The 21917-nt window shown below is 43.0% G+C and overlaps 1 protein-coding gene across 1 annotated transcript; it reads left to right on the top strand.

Annotated features, from left to right (window-relative positions):
- Positions 1-83: 83 nt before the first annotated feature.
- Positions 84-21917, top strand: rasgef1ba (RasGEF domain family, member 1Ba). Its single transcript, XM_056418330.1, has 14 exons — positions 84-2225; positions 6911-7078; positions 7606-7728; positions 8277-8414; positions 11779-11994; positions 12554-12628; positions 14018-14113; positions 15045-15147; positions 16148-16227; positions 16327-16422; positions 17288-17383; positions 17779-17902; positions 18536-18608; positions 20696-21917. Exons 2-14 carry the CDS (start codon positions 6917-6919, stop codon positions 20718-20720), a joined length of 1407 nt encoding a protein of 468 aa, XP_056274305.1. The 5' UTR covers positions 84-2225; positions 6911-6916; the 3' UTR covers positions 20721-21917.

Below are 21917 nucleotides of genomic sequence, written 5' to 3'. Positions count from 1 at the left end.
CAAAAATAAAAAAGATATAAAATAGAACAAAATAAAAATTAATGTGAACAAATTAAATATTGTAAAAATAAAACCAATATAAACGATTTAAATTAACGTTAAAAGTACTGGAAAAATAAAACGGATATAAATAAAATAAAAACATTTAGATTAAATGTGAAAAATCAAAAAGTATATATTTTTAATTCTAACCTCAATAAAAAATAGAAGAAAATAAAAATATATGAAAAAATAAAATACTGCAAAAATAAAACTGAAATTTTAATTCAATGTAAAAGAAATACCCCCAAAAAAGTTACATATTTCTGAATGACAATAAACAGCTGTGCACGTGAGCAAACACCGTGAACTGTGACCGGAACTAATGAGAAACCTCTCGGTGGATTCCTGAAGCTCGTCTTCAAACATCGAGTCAGTTTATTTATTTCCCTCATGAGAACATTTGAAATCTATCACATCAAACTGAATGTCACACTTGCAACAGAGACCTCTAGCACAGCTCTCTCTCTTCCTCTCTCCCTACCTCTCCCCCCTCCTTTCTCTGCTCTCCCTCTTTCTTCCTCTCTCACTCCCTCCTCTCTCTCTCCCACTCTCTTCCTCTCTCTATTTCTCCATCTCTTCCTCTCTCTCTCTCCGTCCCTGTCTCTCCCTCCCCCCCCCCTCTTCCCTTTCTGCTCTCCCTCTCTCTCTAAACATGTAATTACATTCTATAGATTTCAACCCCATTGCCAGACCATTTAAATGTTTCCATCGTGCGTTTCTGAGATCAAAACAGGAGAAAGGGTTGAAGAGAATACATTTCATATTTTTTACGGTTGAGCGTGAAATTGTAATTTAGCTCTGAGCCACTCTTTGCTCTGTGGCTCCTCTACAGGTCACGATGAGCAAACACACTAAACACACAGAGCTCGTAATAATGAATATGTTACCGCGCTGTCGCCATATTGTCATCGTCTAGGCGACGACTGGTCCACGTCTGGATCCAGACATTCATGAAACTAGTAGTAAACACCATGCTGAGTACTCTCGGCTTGTTTGTGTGGTTTCGGACGATGTGATTGGCTCTCAGGTGAAACTAGGAGTAAAAACCATGCTGAGTACTCTCGGCTTGTTTGTGTGGTTTTGGACGATGTGATTGGCTCTCAGGTGAAACTAGGAGTAAACACCATGCTGAGTACTCTCGGCTTGTTTGTGTGGTTTTGGACGATGTGATTGGCTCTCAGGTGAAACTAGGAGTAAACACCATGCTGAGTACTCTCGGCCGCTGCTCTGCGCTTCATTTTTCTTTATTTTTTCCGCCGCTGCGTTTACTTCCTGTAGACCGACTGCTGAGTACCTCTCCTCTTATTGTAGTGTTTTGGACGATCTGATTAGCGAATTGCTGCTGCTTAACGCCTAAACCGCAGGGCGAGTTTAACTTTGTGTTTTGGGCACGATTTTTTTACAAAGTGTGTTAAGCAACATTCAGGATTTAATTGTTTTAACCTCGGGGATCCCCGAACTTTCAAATTTAGTTTTAAATGTTTCATTTGACCATTAGTTTGATTTATAAATGTTTATAATGCACATTTTATGATAAATAAACACACACACACCACTCAAAGATAGCGAATAGCCTTCATTTCACCACACACACAAGACAGGAACTGATCTTTAAAGTTTCTAATTCATTTTCCGTTCTGTGTTGTTATATATAATTTTTTTTAGATCGACGGCACTTAATACGACATTGCAGTATTAAAGAACCGAAAAGAGGAAGAGTGAGAACGATGCAGATGGAAGGAGTTCAGATTGAGGAGAGAGAAACGGAATTGAAATAGAGAGAGGAGGGGGAGGATGAGAGGGATGGTGGGGGGTGTTCTCTTCTCTGATTGGCTGCTGGCTCTCCCCTCTTCAGGCTGCTCTGTGCTCCGCGGCTCAGACGCGCCAGAGGAGAGCGGCGCAGCAGCCGGAGCTGTCATTCATTCCATGCGAATAATTCTTCCTTTTCCTCCTCTTCCTCTTCCTCCACGAACGAGCCCGACTCAACACGTTGTGCTTCCCCGCGTTCGGACCTGGACGATGCCGCAGTGAGGGACCGGAGCTCTGCTGGCTTCCACCGCCTCGGGTTCATTTAAAAAGAAAAAAGAGGAGAAAATCTCCGGCGTCTGTGCGCATCATTTCTGGAAAAGGATACGATCTTTAAAAAAAAAATTGTATTCGCACCTGGACTACAACTTCGTGAGGTGAGCCGCGCGCATCGAGTGTGTGAACATTGGCTGTGTGTTTGGTGTGTGCCCTGAATGATGCCACCTGCGCGCCGCCTCTCCAAGACGCGCGCAGGTGGCGGAAGGAGCGCACTTTTTTTTTAATAACGTGTTTTTAAAAAAGAATTTAAAAGCTCTTTTCTGATAAATAAATTAATATAAACTGCTCCAGATTACAGTGTTTGAATCTTTTTTTAACCTTTTTATTTATCATTTTATTAAAAGATGAAAACAAATAAGTAATAACAACATTATACACTATGTGTGTGTGTGTGTGTATTTTTATCTCCCTGAAATACGTGGACCACCTAAAATGTCAATTTTTTTTAAAATCAGTGTCAATGGCGGACTATATGTCCTCCCCACTACCTTCAGTTTAAGGTTTAAGAGGATTCCTCCTCTTCCTGCACCTCCTCCTGCACAGAGCGGGGGATCAGTGAACTTAATCCCGCATCTCTCCTGAGCTCCTCCGGCCTCTCGCGGCGGCGCTGACAAGTGAAATCCGTTTATTGGCGATTTGTTGGCAGAACTCCGGCCGGCTGGGGGAGGGGGGAGAGGGGGTCTCCTGTGGAAGCACTTGCCCGAGTTATTGCTGCTGTACTCAGGGTCGTGTTGTGGAGGTGGTGCTCTGATTGTGTGGGGTGGGGTATGGGGGGGGGGGGGGGGGGGGTAATGGGTTATTGGCAGTCAAAGGTATTTCATATAAGTGGTGATGCCACTATTTTGGATGAAGTATTTTTATCTCTTGAGACTGTGCAACAATATTGTTTTTTTAAATTGCAGTTGCTACATTTTTGACCTCTAACTTTGTGTTGGAAAGTGAACTCTTTGTCATTTGCATCTGTTGTTTTTGAACGAGTAAAGCACGACGCGTTGGAATAAGTCCAAATCAATCGATTCATAACAAGAGAACGCCAAACACATGAACTTCCTCTTTACGACTAAATTTAGCTCAGTGTCAACACGGATGACTGTTCATCTTCTAGACCTGCGTCTTGCCAAACCACTCCTCTAAGGAGAAGTTAGCGGTCAGGAATCTCCCCGTCCAGATGCATCTGGTATGAAGCCTCAATACGCTCAGGAAACAAAGTTGTATTGTGTCTGTTTGACTCGGTTTAATTTAAGATTCATGGGTAAAATCTAAAGTAGAAGTTATTTCTGCTAGAATGTCCCTCAGGCTGTTTCAGTGTCTGGTGGGGGGGGGGGGGGGGTGATGATGCCAGGTGACAGAATCCTGAATGGAAGCCATGATGTTTACCACTCGCTGTCACAGCTGTCACATTAATGAGTCGGCGGAGCAGCACTCGGGTGTGAAGGAGGTCAGCGAGGGTGGAGAGAGATTAATGTTCTCTGGTCTGGATGTTCTACTTTAAGACATGAAGACAAGTCCCAAGTCCTTTGGTCCAGTGTCAAGGAACTCTGCTGGACTTCCTTGAGACTTGGAAGAAATGACTTAGGACTTCCTTCAGACTTGGGCCAAATTACTTTGGACTACATTGAGACTTGGACCAAATGACTTGAGACTGGGACTTCCTGTTACTTTATCAAATGATTGGGCCTAAAATGAGACTTGGACCACATTATTTGGGAGCCTTGGTAACAGGTTGGAGGGTAACGATGTGGTGCCATATTTCTAGCCCCCTCCTTGATCTCAGCCCTCTTGTTCGGGTCTATTCTAACTTCAGAGTCCTCAGCCCAGTTTACTCGCGAGTACTTCCACGTCTTTATTTAGAAGACTTCCACCTCTCCGCCGCCCCGAGCAGCCACTCTGCTGCTATCTCCACGGCCTTGTTTCCTGCAGCTATGGATGATTGGGATTCCTCATGCCTTTTAAAGTGTTTACACAGGGGAGGAGGGGGGGGGAGGACTGTTGATCCACTGTTTGTCCCTGCGTCACATTCCCCCTCTACTATCGCCTCCTCCTCCTGCCCCAATGAAGCGAAACCATAACACCCTTTTCTCCTTTTTTCAACCTTTCTTCAGCTTTCATTTCTGTGGAAACCAGCTTCTTGTTACGCCCCTTTGCTTTGATACGTTCGCTCCTTCGGTGGGTTGCAAGTCGATTCCTCTGGGGGAACAAATGGCACCGAGTCCTTAAACGTCTCTCCAACCAGGGGAATGATTTTGTTCAAGCGTTTTCCTTCATGGCTCTCCGAGCCTCCGTCGGGTCTTTGACGGCACAAATTAGCACAATTTGCTTGTGTCATTGATGGCACTGCAGCCTGAAGATAGTTTCACCTAAACACCGGGTTTTTTTACTCCTGATGTGACGTTTACCCCCTGGGGGGGTAGGCTGCTGCCATTCTGTTGGAAAACTTCAGAACTGGGGACAGAAAATAAAGAGGGGAAACACTTCTTGACCTTTCTGTAACCTTTCAGTGAAGCTCGGCCTGAAACTCGTGATCACATCTTTGAGTTTCATTTCTAAAGATGCCTGTGTTTCAGCCGATCTCGAGACTATTTCTCTCGAGATTTCGAGAGAAATACCTGAATCATCGTAGGGACTCGCCGCCTCATGATGCAGCTTAGGCAATACTTAGGCAATACTTTTTTTTTTTTTTTAAATGTGCCTTCTTAAAAATAAGCCAGCATTTGAAGATTTAAAGAATCGTGACTATGAAAATAGATTTTAGATGTCGGAAAAAGTCTTTTTTGTTGAGCCAAAAGCAACAAAATGTCGCTTTACTTATTTTTAGCCGAGAACAAAAACAAAAAACCGTCTTCTGAGCACAAACAGAACGTCTTCTGTTCTTAAATCCAATTTAAGTCGAAAACAAGACTTCTTTTTGATTTTTTACTCAACCAGGGCAGATGGCTGCACCCACACAAGAAGTCTGTAATTAATACCATCTATCCAACCCCCCCCCCCCCCCCCCCACACACACACACCCCTTATAAAGAGGCAAGCTGTGGCATGTTGTTTGTTTACATTCTGCCGCCACCCAGCCAGCAGCCACGTGGAAACTAACAGCAACGCGCTGAGTTGGCTTTAGTGTGTGTGTGTGTGTGTGTGTGTGTTGAAGGAAAGCTGCAACTATCCAAGCAAGAATAGTATGCGTGGGATAAGGGGGGGGGGGGGTTAGGTCGGTGCTCGATCACCTGCTGCTGCTCTTCATCTGAAGAAGCTTCTCGGTGGACGGCAGATGTCGGCGGTCTTAAGTTCAACCAAATAAACTCTTAAAGGCGTAAACAAAGAAGCCCGAACCAGTTTGACTTTTAGCAGGGTGTCCCCCCACCGGACTCGGGAGGGGAGGGGGGGGGGCGCCACATGGCACAGCAGATGCTCTGACTCCTCGCCGCTCGCCTTTTCTCATGGAAATGGCCGCGGCTGTCTGGCTGAATAATAGCGATGGTCCGCGTGTGCATTGTGCGGCTGTGTGTGTGTGTGTGAGATTGTGTGTGTGTGGTTTGCCTCGTGTGGTGGGAGGCTTTAAGTGGACTCCTGAATAAACGTGTTGATCGAGGGCGTCTTGTATGGAACTGTTTTCCTCGTGTTTGAAGGTGAATACGCCTCAAGACATCTGTGTGAGAGTCATCTGATCATTCTGATCGGCAGCTGTTGATAAAATGTATTGATCCTCTGCACAACTGGTGAAGCCTGACATGTGTTAGGACTCCTGGCGTTTAGATCTCCTGGCGTCCCTGACTTGGCAGGCGGCCACGGGGCAGCATATTGTCAAGGTGTGTGTGTGTGTGTGTGTGTGTGTGTGTGTGTGTGTGTGTGTGTGTGTGTGTGTGTGTGTGTGTGTGTGTGTGTGTGTGTGTGTGTGTGTGTGTGTGTGTGTGTGTGTGTGTGAAAAGGCCCTTTGTGTCTCCCCAGCCATACGTCTGCCTGGCAAAGGGATTGAGCCGAGGTGCCAGGTTCAGAGGTCAGAAGAATGGCAGAGGAAAGTGTGTTGTTTGTGTGTGTGTGTGTGTGTGTGAGTGTGAGAGAGAGAGAGCTTGTTGTTCTATCTTTGTGGGGACCATAAGCTATTCCGCAGGACTTTTACGATGGTCCTCTGTTCTTTTTAACGGGCTGTTGGAGGGGCCAAGGGGAGACGCCCGGGCCATGTCGGGGAAATGTTGAGTGGTTCAGTAACTCGACGGGGTCTCGTCGTGGTTCAGCCCACTCTTCCTCTGGAGAGGAACTCCAGGTGGGAGGGAAGGTGATGGAATCCTCATGTTGGAGACATTGTCGGGATTATGTCCACAGTAGGGACAAAACCCCGAAATATTGATGTACATAGTGTTGGTGATGTCACACCGCAGGTAGCATTGATGTTGTCACACGACGCAAAGCGTTGATGATGTCACACGACACATAGCGTTGGTGAAGTCACACAGCAGGTAGCGTTGGTGAAGCTCAGTGCTGTCATAACTCAGTTAAACATTGTTTTCTGGCTTTCTTTTCTTCTCTTCTCTCTCTCTCTCTCTCTCATGCTTTTTGTGTCTGAACCATAGTTTACATACAGTCAACCAATTTGTGCAAATAAACTAAAAACCTAGAAACCTCAAACTGGACCAGCAGGGACCCGGAGGAGGAGGAACCGGTGCTGACTACATCCAGAAACCCCGTCTGTGTTGTTGTCTGAGAGCTATTTTAGATTATTTTCGTAATGTTCATGAATGCATCAGCGTCTGCGGTGAGTGTTGACCTCCCCCTCCTCCCTCCTCCGCTGCAGGACAACATGCCTCAGACTGCGCCCTTCACCGGCAGCTACAACAAGAATCTGTACCAGCCCAAGGAGGAGGGCTACTCCGGCCTCTACTACCACGACAACAACCTGGCGTCCGGGTCCCTGGAGGCCCTCATCCATCACCTGGTCCCCACCGTGGACTATTATCCAGATGTGAGTGTTATTGTTGTTGTCTAAATATTTTACCCCCAGTATTTTTGTTTTCCTTCTTAGCTTCATCTACGGGGAAATAAGTATAGAACACGTCACCAGGAAATATATGATGTTAAATACATTTCTAAAAGTGTTATTGACGCTATATTTTCACCATATGTCGGTAACAACCCAATTATTCCATACATACAAACAAATACAAAAAAATAAGTGTAATGAAAATGCAATGACATTCGAACAAAGTATTAAATTCAATTACATTTGATATAGCCCAATAACACAAATGACGAATTTGAACACACTTATAACGCACATGACTATTTGTTATGTTTTATTTGCTTGTATGGAAGACTTCTGGTGAAAATGTCGTGTCAATAAACACTTTTAGGAATATATTTACTGAGACAAATGGTGACGTGCTCAACACTTATTGTATTATATGTTTCGTTATTTTGGTATCATTTCCCCCACAAGGCTCTGAAGATAAATGCACTATATTCACGTAATATTGTCGTCTTCCTCCTCAGAGGACGTACATCTTCACCTTCCTGCTCAGCTCTCGTCTCTTCATCCGCCCCCATGAGCTCATGTCCAAGGTGTGTCAGCTGTGCGTGGAGCAGCAGCGGCTCAGCGACCTCCCAGCGGACAAGGTACCACCAGCCAGTTGAAATTAGAGGCGTGTTGGGGACTCGCCCCCTAGTGGTGGTGCCGGTAAACACTACCGTTCAACAGTTTGGGGTCATTTAGAAATGTCCTTATTTTTCAAAGCACTGTTTTTATCAATGAAGATAACATTAAATGAATCATAAATACACTCTCTGCATAGTTAATGTGGTGTTTAATGAAGTCTCTACATAGGTGTACAGAGGCCCATCTCCAGTGTTCTAATGGTACATTGTGTTATCGCCTTAGAAGACTAACGGAGGGGTAGAAAACCCATGAAAACCCTTTTTATGTGAGCGCAGCTGAAAACAGTTATGCTGGTGAGAGAAGCTATACAACTGGCCTTCATTTGAGCAACAAGTTTGAAATACAACATTAATATCTCAAATAAAAGTCATTATTTATAAACTTGTCAATGTCTTGACTATATTTTCTGTTCATTTTGCAATTCATTTGAAAAATAAAAGTTTGAGTTTTCATGGAAAACACCACTAGTGCATACTTATGTTTAAAAAAATATATTTTGCATTTCCAGATGAGAGTCAGGAAGATCGCCCCCAAGATCCTCCAGCTGCTGACAGAGTGGACGGAGACGTTCCCGTACGACTTCAGAGACGAGAGGATGATGAGGAGCCTGAAGGAGCTCACCCACCGGCTGGCCGCCGGGGACGAGGTCGGCCATTTTTCTTCTTTTTTTTTACGTTCTTGCGTTCACACTAAATGAGTCGGATGACAAAAAGAGAGACGACGTGTTGCGGTGTCATCACAAGCCGTGGTGGGGGTAGACGGCGAAATGACACACAGGCAGATTTATTGTGCAGATTGCAGCAGTAGAGGAGGATGGGGGGGAAGGGGGGGGGGGACAAAGCGGCTCGCTTAGTTGAGAGAAAAGACCCATTGTTCATTAGCTTGGTGTCTTTTTGTCTCTGTGCACGTTTAGTCTCACACCAGTTGGTTTTTTGATGACCAAAAAATGCTGACTATTTTTTAAAACACCCGTTCACCTCAATGGAAACACGGTTTTAGAGGTGTGTGTGTTGTTAGAAGCAGACAGTGATGGAGGACACAAACGTCCATCTGCGCCTCCTTCACTGCTCAACGCCATAAAAACACAACCCCCCCCCCACACCTGTTTCTTTATGCAGGTTTCACATGACTCATCAATAGTACGAGCACAAGTATTGATCTCAATTTAATCCAGAAATCAATACTTGTGTCTCACGTGACGACTGGACACATTTACTGCTCCCCATGTCTGCCACACTCCCCTCCAACACACACACACTCACTGGTATAGAACTGACCTCCAGTAATACACACTACTCAGTCATGCTCGTGGACACGGACACTCTGTCAGACATGTTTTTGATTTCACGCTCTACATCAACGCCTAAAAGATGCTCCTGAGGGTTGAAATCATCACCAGATCGCCTCGTTCTGTCCCTCGAGGTGAAGTCACGTTGTCGTGTTGATCCGCAGATGATTGCCCCCCCCCCCCCCCAAGGGGTTTTAGGAACGCTTCTGCAGGAGTTTGTCGTTAATTCCGGTCTGTTTGCCTCCTTGTTGGAAGGAACATTGAAAGTGATGGCGCCCAAGAAGTTGCTGATGACCTCATCACGTGGACGACGTGTGTGATAGCGAGAGCTTTGGGAGGGTTGGACCAGAAAGTTGTGTCTAACTTGCAAGATTGTGAAATATATTCAACTTTTTTCTAGTCCAAGCAATTTCTCAGCCTCCTCAGACCTCAAAACATCTGGTTGTTCCTCAACACATGGACGTCCCTTGAAGATCTTTGTGGGAAACCCGACTGAGCAAGATGTCGTCCGTCGATGACCCCGAATCGATCGAAAGTCGGACTTGATAGAAAGCTCTTTCCATTAACAGTTAAAGGTTTCATCTGTACAACCCCCTGCTGTGATGTCACGATGAGCCCACCGTGTCGTATCAATGGTTCTTAGGGGCGTTGGTGCGTCTCTCTGGTTCTTCAACACGAAGGTCCAACCAGAAGCCGGTGTCTCTCGGGTTAAACGGGCAGTTTCTCCAGAGCGCTCTGGGAAAAGGTTTCTTTTCTTTTTCTTAGTCCAGAATAGACGTGCTGAACATCTGGTCAGAGTCGTGTGCCTACCGCACTCCAAACATTCCGGGACCTCGATTCCCCGTGGTAGGACTGTCATTATGGATGTGGTCGGGTATAGAGGGAAGAAAACAGGCACTCTGATCTCCATCTGGCCTCATCTGACGCTACCGAGTTCCCTCAAAATGTGACGGTTGTTATTTTACACCAGATACCACATGATAATATCCACTTCAATGCAGGGCAGATAGTCTGTGCGTATGCACACAGCGGTTCCCTTTCATGACAGGTGACGTGTGTTCATATGTTTTGAGTTGAAGTTCAACATCTGGTTCGGAGTCAATGAAAAGTTATCAAAGCATAATATGCATCTTAATTGTTTACAGGAGGGGGGGGTAGGAGAGTCTCCGCGCATACGGTCGAGGGTAGAACCTACAAAGGGTACCGTGACCTAGAAGAACAAGGATTTTTTTAAATAACTCAAGGGTCTATAAGAGAAGTTGTAATGCTCCACGAGGCAGATTCCTCGACACGTGCCGAGTGTTAGTCCGATCTCAAAGTTCTCTGTTGGGGACAATTGAGGCATTTAAAGAAGGGAAATGTGAGTGTTTATCTCGTTAAAAAAAAGTCGTGATCGGGGCATCACCGGTGCTTTGCCGGTACTTCAGGCCCATCGTGACTTGGCAACTCGGGCGTGTTCTGGGTACCTTTTTTTAAATCCGATCTGCTGCTCTGTGCTGACCCGCCTATACGGACGTTGTGGGTCAGGTGGCGCTCAGCAGGAATCGAGCGGCCGTCTGCCACCTCGGGATCGCAGCCAGGGTCGACGGCGTTGGGAACAGGGTGTTCCTAGCCGCCCTCCTCCCCTCACTCATACGTAACGCCAACCCTCTGCTCGGAAATGTCCAGCCGTTGTTGTCTCCGGGATCCGAGACTATATTTACCCCGACCCCTAGGCCCTCGTCCTCTGGTCTGCAGTAGCGGGCAGATGGCTGACTTTGAAGTGGTGACCGGTTGGCGAGCGTCAACTGTGATTATTGACGCCGTGTTTTCATCTCTTCGTGTTTTTTTAATGGATTTGTTTTGGATTGAAGGACCAAATGCCTCCTAACCCCCTACCCCCTAACCAACCAGCAGTCCTAAAAAACAAACAAGATATGACATTTACAATGACACCAAATCCTCACATAGGATAAGAAAATGTGCACGCGGGTAAATTTTTTGCTTGATTTCTAAAATGTTGTCACTTCACTCAGGATTTGTTGTTTTTCTCTCATGTAAATGTACATTTTATATATTTAGATTTTAGACGGTCGGTCAACCAAAAGCGATGTCGCCTTTGACGTTGTGACGTTTGACACAAATCAGTCAAAGAATAACTAACTAACCACTCCCCCCCCCCCCCCCCCCAACGCCTCGTACTTTAGCCCCGCCTCCGATATGAGTATCGCTGTTTTCTGACCTGTTTTATAGACCTTTTTGATTCTGAAGGGTTGCATTGGCAGAAGGTTGAGGGTCGTGGTCGTGAGGTGGCCTCGTCACCACAGAGTCATGCCGATACTTTTTGGAAAGAGGCCACAAACGGGACCCCCACCCCCCATCTCTATAGACCCTCTTGTGAAACCTCTGTGCTAATCCGTGTCCGTGAGGGAACACTTAGCTAATTGTGGCCAGTTTTGGAGTCCAGGGAAAAGTTCAAAAGGTTCTCGACCTCCTTAAGGGGCCAGCGAGCCGAGAGTCTCCCCAACCCCCCCAAACCCTTAAAGAGGCCTTAATGAGACCGGCAGGAAGAGGTTCGCGACCCTTCCCCCCCCCCCCCCCCCCCCCGGTGCCTGACCAGAGGAATTCTTTTTTCTTTGTCGGATGAACGCTTGTTGTAAATTCCGAGACAGTTTGTCGGGCAAGGAATGTAACCGACTCCCTCCTTCCGCCTCTCCTCTTTCCCTCCCTCCCCTCCGTCCAGGTCTACAGGAAGGCGGTGGGACAGATAAGCCAGGGTCTGATCCGGAGGCTGACGGTGCTCGGCCAGTACGAGGAGGCGCTGGTGAAGATCAACGTGGCGGCGGCCGAGCGGCTGGCGGCGCTCAAGGCGAAGCCGCAGGCGTCCGTCCAGAGGGACGCGCTCGCCGTCTGCAACGACCCGTTCACCGTCGCCCAGCAGCTCACGCACATCGAACTGGTGAGGGCAGAACCTATTGTTCCTGGTCCCATTGTTCTGCCTGAAGACTTGGTCCAAAAGGCTCATCTTCATCACTCACATCTCTAAGAAAAGATGAAAAGAGAACGAGAACCGAATCGATGCTGCGTAGGAGGATGTGATGGATTGAGCCGAACGCCGTAGCTCCGCCCACATATTACATCGAGGAGGGGCGGAGGGGAGTAATACTCCAATATCAAAGTTCTCTTGCAACTGCAAACCCCATAATGTGGCGTGAAATTCTAACTGATTAAAAAAATAATCAGAGGAAGTTCTACTTGTGAGACGGGAATGAATTCCCATGATGCATCACGGTTTACCACACGGTCTTTGATTCATTATGTAATCCAGTCACGTCCTCTACAATATATCTTTTTGCATCAAAGTTGGTTACGAAATCATAAAATGTTGCAACCTTTTTATTTATGGAAAATGTATCCATCAATAAGGGGATTAAAAAGAAAACGAAACCAGGAAGTGGATCTGAAGTGAAACATGCTGGGAGTTTATTTTGACGTTCCTCCCGTTCTTTCCTCCTCAGGAGAGGCTGAGTTACATCGGACCGGAGGAATTCGTTCAGGCCTTCGTCCAGAAGGACCCTCTGGACAACGAGAAGGTAAACGCCCGCTTAGAACTAAATAAGGTCTCGGACATGCCTCAGAGGCCTCCGTGTGGCCGCGCGGGGTCACAGTGAGGTCACATGACTACTGGACTGGAGCAGCAGGACAGATATCCACCCTACACACACACACACACACACGCACGCACACACACAGACAGACTCACGCACACACACACACACACAGACACACACACGCACGCACACACACACAGACAGACTCACGCACACACACAGACACACACACGCACGCACACAGATAGACAGACACATACACACAGGCAGACTCACACGCATACAGACAGACACACACACACACAGACACACACGCACGCACACAGATAGACAGACACATACACACAGGCAGACTCACACGCATACAGACAGACAAACACACACACAGACTCACAGACCCACACACACACACACACAGACACACACACACATATACAGATACAAACACACACACAGACAGACAGACACACATATACAGAGACAGACACACACACACACAGACAGACACACATATACAGAGACAGACACACACACACACAGACAGACACACATATACAGAGACAGACACACACACACACAGACAGACACACATATACAGAGACAGACACACACACACACACACAGACAGACACACATACACACAGACAGACACACACAGAGACAGACACACATACACACAGACAGACACACACATACAGAGACAGACACACATACACACAGACAGACACACACAGAGACAGACACACATACACACAGACAGACACACACATACAGAGACAGACACACATACACACAGACAGATACACACAGAGACACACAGACACACACACAGACAAACACAGAGACAGACACACAAACAGACACGCACACACAGACACACAGACACACACACACAGACAAACACACACACACACACAGCTTACCGACAATTTCCTCAAATCATACAGTTGCCTGGACGAGATGGACGTTCCTGCATCTCGTCTCCTAGCAACCGTCGCTGCCAAGGTGTTTTCTTAATGTGTGTGTGTGGAGGTGGGCGTTTGGTTGCTAAGCAACGGCTGGGGGGGTCGGGGGGTTAAGGCTGTCTTTGTGCCTTGGTAGAGACGACACTGCGTGAGGTTTAAAATGCGACTGGCGGGAAAACACTCGGTGTGGCGTAAGGCTGAAGGAATGCGACGGACACAAAGGACCACAATGCACGGCGTGAACAACACCGGACGCCATTGTTGAGCTGGGATCAGAGTTCATTCTGTTTGTTTCGTGATGCGTTCACTTGGGAAAGAAGAGCCAATAGCGTCGTCTTGCTTTTGCAATTAGCTCAAAATGATAATTGATATTCTGTCGTTGTTGTTGTTGTTGTTGTTGTTGCAGAGCTGCTTCAGTGACCACAAGAAGGCCAGCAACCTGGAGGCTTACGTGGAATGGTTCAACAGACTCAGCTACCTGGTCGCCACGGAGATCTGCATGGTGAGTAATGAGCACGAGGGATATATATATATATATATATATAATTATAATATATATGTATTATATGAATAATACATATTTATTATAATAATATATATATATTATAATAATATATATTATAATAATAGTATATGTATAATAATAATACATACACATTTATTATAATAATATATATATATTAAATAGTATATACAGGACTGTCTCAGAAAATTAGAATATTGTGATGAAGTTCTTTATTTTCTGTAATGCAATTAAAAAAACAAAAATGTCATGCATTCTGGATTCATTACAAATCAACTGAAATATTGCAAGCCTTTTATTATTTTAATATTGCTGATTATGGCTTACAGCTTAAGAAAACTCAAATATCCTATCTCTAAATATTAGAATATCATGAAAAAGTATACTAGTAGGGTATTAAACAAATCACTTGAATTGTCTAATTAACTCGAAACACCTGCAAGGGTTTCCTGAGCCTTGACAAACACTCAGCTGTTATAGATCTTTTTTTTTACTTGGTCTGAGGAAATATTAAAATTTTATGAGATAGGATTTTAGAGTTTTCTTAAGCTGTAAGCCATAATCAGCAATATTAAAAGAATAAAAGGCTTGCAATATTTCAGTTGATTTGTAATGAATCCAGAACGCATGACATTTTTGTTTTTTTAATTGCATTACAGAAAATAAAGAACTTTATCACAATATTCTAATTTTCTGAGACAGTCCTGTATATATATATAATTATAATATATATATATATATTATTTATATATATAGAATAATTATTATAATAATAATACATATAAAATACATACATATATATATTATATTATATTCAAGATATATGCAATTTGCAATTCCCCCCAAAAAGTTGCCTTTTGATTTTTGCTGAATAAATGATTTTTCTAAATATTCTTCATGTTGTCAACAGCCCGTGAAGAAGAAGCAGCGAGCTCGAGTCGTGGACTTCTTCATCGACGTGGCGCGAGAATGTTTCAACATCGGCAACTTCAACTCCCTAATGGCCATCATCTGTGAGTTCTGATCCATTATGTCATGTGTGTGTGTGTGTGTAAAAACATGTTAAATAATTAGACAGTTGAGAGACCCCAGAGGTCAGAGAAGAGGGCATCTGGTCATCCTCCCAGGCCTGAGGGGGAGGGGGGGGGGCCTCCAGGCAGATGGTCATCAGCACTGACCAGAGAGAGGAAGGTGAAGGGGGGAGAGAGGAGGAGGAGAGGACATTGGAGTACCAGCTGTTTACTCTCTCATTCTTTCTCCCCCGAGAGGGCCAGAGAGAGAGAGAACGAGAGAGAGAGCTCCTCCGGGGTCAGACGATGTATTAGTGATCTAATTATGAAAGATAATTTACCTTTTTCTAGTCGGTGGGACAGCTTCCTGTTCCTGGAGCAATAATAATATATTATTATAATGAAGTATTAGACGTACTGACACCTGATTGTCTCAAAATATCGACACGACGAGAATTAAGTAAGACAGTGGGTGAGATGACCTTTATTTATATATATATATATATATATGTACATATATACAGTACATTAATTTATATATTTATATATATATTTTGAATTTTATTTTTGTATATATATATATACATATATTTTATATAAATATGTGTTGTTTGTGTTGTTGCTCTGTCGGTGACCCTCGGCCTCCTGAACCCACACACACACACACACACATACACACACCTACACATACACACACACGCACACACCACATGGGAAGCAAGGCGTGTGTTGCCTCCATTGTTCCTCTTGAGGCCTTTTTGCATCGCAAGAAACATCAGCGGAGAGAAAGAAAAGGGGGAGGAGGGGTGGGGGGGTGAGAGGATGACTGGAGGGCGTGGGGGCTTCTTTCTGGATGGTAAAGTGCCATGTGTCATGTATGTGTGATGTCTCTCTGGTTGTTTGTGTTTCATTTGTGTGTGTGTGTGCGCGCATGTGTTTCACGTGTTCGTGTGTGTGTGTGTGTGTGTGTGTGTGTTTCATGATCTCTCTCTCTCTCCTGCAGCCGGGATGAACATGAGTCCGGTGTCTCGGCTCAGGAAGACATGGAGCAAAGTAAAGACGGCCAAGTTCGACATCTTGGAGGTACGTCTTCTTCTTCTTCTTCTTCTTCTTCTTCTTCTTCTTCTTCTTCGAGTTACTAAATCTAAATACTTGTGTGTGTCCCCCCCCCCCCCCCCGTAGCACCAGATGGATCCTTCCAGTAACTTCTTTAACTACCGGACGGCTCTGAGAGGAGCGACGCAGCGCTCACTCACCGCCAACAGCAGCAGAGAGAAGGTGAGCGCCGCAGGTCCCTGAATGCACCACATCCCCCCCTCCTACCTCAAACAATGGGTTAACAAACATGTAGTTGTATCACACATCCAGTAGCCGCTGTTTATTTAACCACATTTAAACAAAGTAAAGTCATTAAAACTGTGGAACGGAGGAGGAGGAGAGGAAGACGAAGAGGAAGAGGAGGAGAAGGGAAGAGGAAGAGGAGAAGAGGGAGGAGGATGAGAAGGAGAGAGGAGGAGGAGGAGGAGGAGGAGGAACATGCCGTGTCCAACCAGCTCAGACATTGTGTTCTGTCAACATGTGAGACCTTATTTATTTATTTTTATTTAGCCTCAGAAATGCAAACACACACACACACACAAACTCACACACACACACTCACACACACACACTTACTCACACACACATACACACACACACACACTCACTCACTCAGACAAGAGATTGTGTGTGTGTGTGTGTGTGTGTGTGTGTGTGTGTGTGGGGGGGGGAGGGTTCACGAAACAGAAAGTTCCCAAGGAGTCTGGTATTTTCGGCGCCCTTTGACCTCTTTTAGGGGCGGGGCTTGTTTGTGTTCCGTTTGGGGCGCCCAACAGAGCAACATGTGTGCTTCAGTGGTCCTGTTGTTGTTGTTGTTGTTGTTGAAGAACAGGGAGATGAAGATAAAGAAGAAGAAAAAGAAGGACAAGAAGAAGAAGAAGAAGTGATACTAAACACAACAGTAGATCCTCTCTATCTGTTGTAATCTCTTTTTCCTTTGAATCGACACGTTTAGAGATCACACACCTGTGACCCCCCCGACCCCCCCACCCCCCTTTCATCCTCCCGGGAAATTAAATCCCTTACTCTCTCTTTTTCCGTGCAGATCGTCATCCCTTTCTTCAGCCTGCTCATCAAAGACATTTACTTCCTCAACGAGGGCTGTGCCAACCGGCTGCAGAGCGGACACGTCAACTTTGAGGTGACCTTGAGTTCACCTTGAGCCCCCCCTCCCCCACACACACACACACACACACTTCACTATTCACTCCACATGGCGACGGATTTGTTTAAAAGAAATGTATATCCACTTCCCTAAAGAGAGATGGAGAATGAAGAAGTGAGACCCTAGTGTGGGTTGTGTTGTGTTTCCATGGAACAGACAAAGAGACATTGCATTCTCTCTCCTGACCACCAGGGGGTGACTCCTCTGGTTGTATAGAAGTCTATGCTTCATGTGTTAAAGCTGCATTCTCTCTCCTGACCACCAGGAGGTGACTCCTCTGGTTGTATAGAAGTCTATGCTTCATGTGTTAAAGCTGCATTCTCTCTACTGAATATTAACCTTTACAGTTTATTTTATTAATTTTCTTTTAGAAATTCTGGGAACTTGCCAAACAGGTGAGTGAGTTCATGGCCTGGAAGAAAGTGGAATGTCCGTTTGAGAAAGATCGCAAGATCCTCCAGTACCTGTTGACGGCTCCAGTGTTCACTGAAGATGGTACGTTCACCAACTTATGAATTAATAATGAGACACACTTATTGTTTACTTTCTGGCCAGGAGTCAGATGAATAGCATGCTTATATACATATAATTATTACCATTTATATATAATAATAATATATAGTATAAATAATATATATATTATAAATATATTATATATATTTATTTATGATATATATATTTATACTTATGATATATATATTATTACATATATTTTATTATATATTGAATTATATATATTAGAATAAATATATATATATATATATTATTATAGAAAATATATATTAAAATAATACATATAGATTTAAACTATTTAAATACTAAATAAAATCGCTTCAGTCAAAAAACTAAATAATCGTTCAATTATAATTATTAATCAACAAACTGTAGACTTTTAAATGATTTTATCGTGAACTTTTCTGCAGTTTTCCTTAAAGAAATAAAAAAGATTCAAAGATATATATAATTTAAAACTAATGTGGTTAATGTCACCTCCCATTTAAATGTTTTCATTGTGCACAATCAGGTTGTTTTCTTCTTTTTTCTCTGATAAACAATTTATTTATTTACAGTTTATCAGAAAAAAAACTTTCGATAAGAAATAAAGACTAAAGTGTTTTGACTCTGCAGCGCTGTACCTCGCATCCTACGAGAGCGAAGGGCCCGAGAACCACATGGAGAAGGACCGATGGAAGTCTCTGAGGTGTGTATGAACCACACACACACACACACACACACACACACACACACACACCCTTTGGAATCTCTCCGCTGACCTGCACGTTATTCAATAAACTCATAAACGGCGAGGAGCTCGTCGCTCTTCTACTTTGACACAAACTGAGGACATCAGTCATGTTTACACACATACACACACACACCTACACCTACACACACCTCCTCCTTCGTTATCACACAGCACTAGAAGATGGATGAGAGAAAAGGAAATGAAAATTACAGCAAGTTCTGTACTTCACGTTTGAGTTTTTTTTAATTAATTTTTTTATTTGTGTCTTTTTGTTTTAGGCTTTGTGTAAAAGTTGATAACTTCATGTAAATGACAGTTTACTGCTATGAACACGAGTTTTTAATAATATATTGCTTTTTTAACATTTTTATTCTGCATCAAGCTTTTTTTAGGCCTCTGCTCCGAAAATGTCATTCCCAATCTAAAAAGGCTGTATCTCTGCAACCACTAGGGCTACTTTAATCATTTTTACATTTTTACCTTTTTAAACATTTTTTCTTTTGTTCAGATGTGTAGATATCAGTATATATGTTACTGGGTAAGAGTAAATGAAGATGGCACACAGAAAAAATATAAAAATGTCAGGTCTGAATTGAAAAAAAGCACTTCCAGGATGATTATATGTTTGTAATGAGGCAGTTGAAAGGTTTAAAACTCTCACAAATCATATTCAAATGTGTTAACATTCTCCCTGCAAAGTTTGACTATGAAAAAAGAGAAGCATTTTTACTAAAATGTGTCAAAGCGGTCATTTTGTCGGCCATTTTGGCAAATTTATTTTCAATATATCAAAATACAGCATGTTACAACTTTTAAAAATAAAAATAATAACAATTAAAAAAAATTAAAGAAAAAAAGTTTGCCATTAAATAAAAAGCAACTCAGGGAATGGGTCGATTTTAGAAAATAACACATTTTTGGAAACGTCAGAGCCCGTAGAATTGATGACTACCAATCAAGACTAGATTGACAACACTGGGAGCAAATTTAATCCTGAAAGATGTCACAATTTATGAAATGTAAAATCCGATAGTCTGAAAGTACCTTCCTTACACATGTCACATGTTACCTATGCATGTCCAGAGGAGTTGAATGAGGCACAGGGTAGGGGTAGAACATATATCAGTGTGGATTTACCAGGAAACATGTGTTTTAATAGCCCTAATCAACAATGGTAAGAAGAATTTGCTGATTCTAAAAGTATAAAGCGATTTATGTTTCTGTATTCTTTGGCTCATATCTGGCTGATGCTTTGGTGTAGAGGGATTCGGAAGACATGTGTGGAATCAGTTTGGACTGGTCGTGCTTATTACTATCAGGCTTTGTCTGATAGCACCCAGCTAAGGGTCGCTGGTTCAGGAAACGTGTTGAGTGCGCCGAATTATGATAATTATATATTTAGGATTATCTTTTTTTTTTTTTTAAATGGCTGACTGATTCTTGTAGCCCAAGCTCTGCTGTTTAATTTGATGTGCAACATTATATATATATATATATATATATATATATATATATGCTTGTTTTTTTAAGCAATAAAGTCCCCAGAGCCTATAGGCTCTGCGGTTTCCAAAAGGTTTTTTAAACAATCAAACATGCTTCTGTTGTTTGTCATTTTCTATCTACAGACTATTTATTGGTAAAATAATTTGTATTTTTTTCTTTGAATGTTAGAATCAATGCAAAACGCCTTTAATGATTTTTAATTCGCTAAATTTTTATGATTTTTTGATTTTTTTTGTAAAATGTGTTAGAATTTTTGTTGGATAAAAAAAATGCTCCCGGATCCATGTGGATTAATTTAGTCTTATAAGTGGAAAGTGTAGGACGTAAAATGATCATTAATGCATCTTGTACTCATTTAAACTGATGCTCATTAATACTATTTATTTATTTAAGTTCTTGGAAGTTGCATTGAAATCATAGTTCTATTTACTTTTAAAAGGTCAACAAAATAAATGACAATTAAAAACCGTCAGAGGATTGTGTTGTGGTGATGGAAGCAACAAACAAACACACCACTAACAGTCTCCTCCCATCCACAGATCCTCTCTGCTGAGCAGAGTCTAACCCGAGGCAGTGACGACCATCCGGACGCCGTCGTCTGGATCAACGTACCCCGTGTTGAAGGGAAATGACAATCTGACCTCTGACCCCATCTTCACGTTTATATTATGGCTCCTCCCCCTTTCGCCTCGTTGTGCTGTTTCAGGACAGCTGTATCCTCTCTTTGTATGACTTTATAGTCTTTTTTAAAAACCTCCCGAGAGTCGCTACTTTTGTTGTTGTTGTTGTTGTTTCCATTGAAGCTACAAAGTTAGCCGCTGGTTGGCTAACTCAACAGAAGACGTCAATAAGCGTCCAGTTTTCGTAAGCCGGCGTCTTTTATAACAGAGAACAAAAAAACTGTTGTTTATCTTTTGAAGCTCTGCGATATTTGTATATATTTTTTGTGTGTGTGATTTTCACGTTTCTTCCTGAAATTGTTTAATTGTGTAAAAAAAATGCACCGGCTGCATTTCGAAGATTATTAAGAGGTTATTTTGTTGTTGTTTTGTTCGTAGTTTTTTCACTAGCGAACTTTAACCAACGGGTTTCGTCTAAAAAACAGATTTCTCTGGTTTTCGGGTGTTTTTTAAGACGATGCTAACGTAACGGATGACGTCGTGATGGTGCGTTCACTGTCGTGCACGATAGTTGGTGTTTTAACATTAGCCCCACTGCTGCTGAGAACATAAAAAAACACCTTTCACACTTTGTCCTTTTTGGTTCCTGCTCCAAAGTAGAAAAGTGTGCGTTTTCTGCCCCCTGGTGGTTCAGTCCAATAATGTGAACTGAGGATTTCTACACTTAAATAATATCGTTTTTATTTTTCATGTTATTAAAACAGAAAGTACAGTTTCCTCTATTGTTTTTATTATTTATAAATCTATGTGTATGTATGTCCTCATGCCAATATTTACTATTTTATTGTTATTTAATTTTAGGGACATGTTTTAAGTATATCACATTTTGGCTTAACCATTATTTTTATATAAGAAGTTTGTATGAAACATTTATTATTGAGGTATTAGCTCAGAGAATTAAGTTAAGTGACAGACGTCTGCTTTGCCTCCTCTGTTGTTCTTTATTGTAAATAATGTGTTTGTTTGTTTTTATTTACTTCCTCTGTTTATTCATTTTGTATTTTTTGACCATTGAAATGGAAAAGAAATGTTTATAAATGAATTGTGTTTAAAAGAGTTAATAAAAGGATGTTTGAAAGTA

This window comes from Pseudoliparis swirei, chromosome 7 (genome assembly GCF_029220125.1).
Source record: "Pseudoliparis swirei isolate HS2019 ecotype Mariana Trench chromosome 7, NWPU_hadal_v1, whole genome shotgun sequence".
NCBI classification, from domain to species: Eukaryota; Metazoa; Chordata; class Actinopteri; order Perciformes; family Liparidae; genus Pseudoliparis; species Pseudoliparis swirei.
This window is presented reverse-complemented; position numbering and strand designations above follow the sequence as displayed.

Coding starts and splice junctions, on each gene's coding strand:
- rasgef1ba (XM_056418330.1), top strand. CDS start 6,917: ATGCCTCAGACTGCGCCCTTCACCGGCAGCTACAACAAGAATCTGTAC. Junction 14,114..15,044: donor TCGCCACGGAGATCTGCATG/GTGAGTAATGAG, acceptor TGTTGTCAACAG/CCCGTGAAGAAGAAGCAGCG. Junction 18,609..20,695: donor GACCGATGGAAGTCTCTGAG/GTGTGTATGAAC, acceptor TCCCATCCACAG/ATCCTCTCTGCTGAGCAGAG.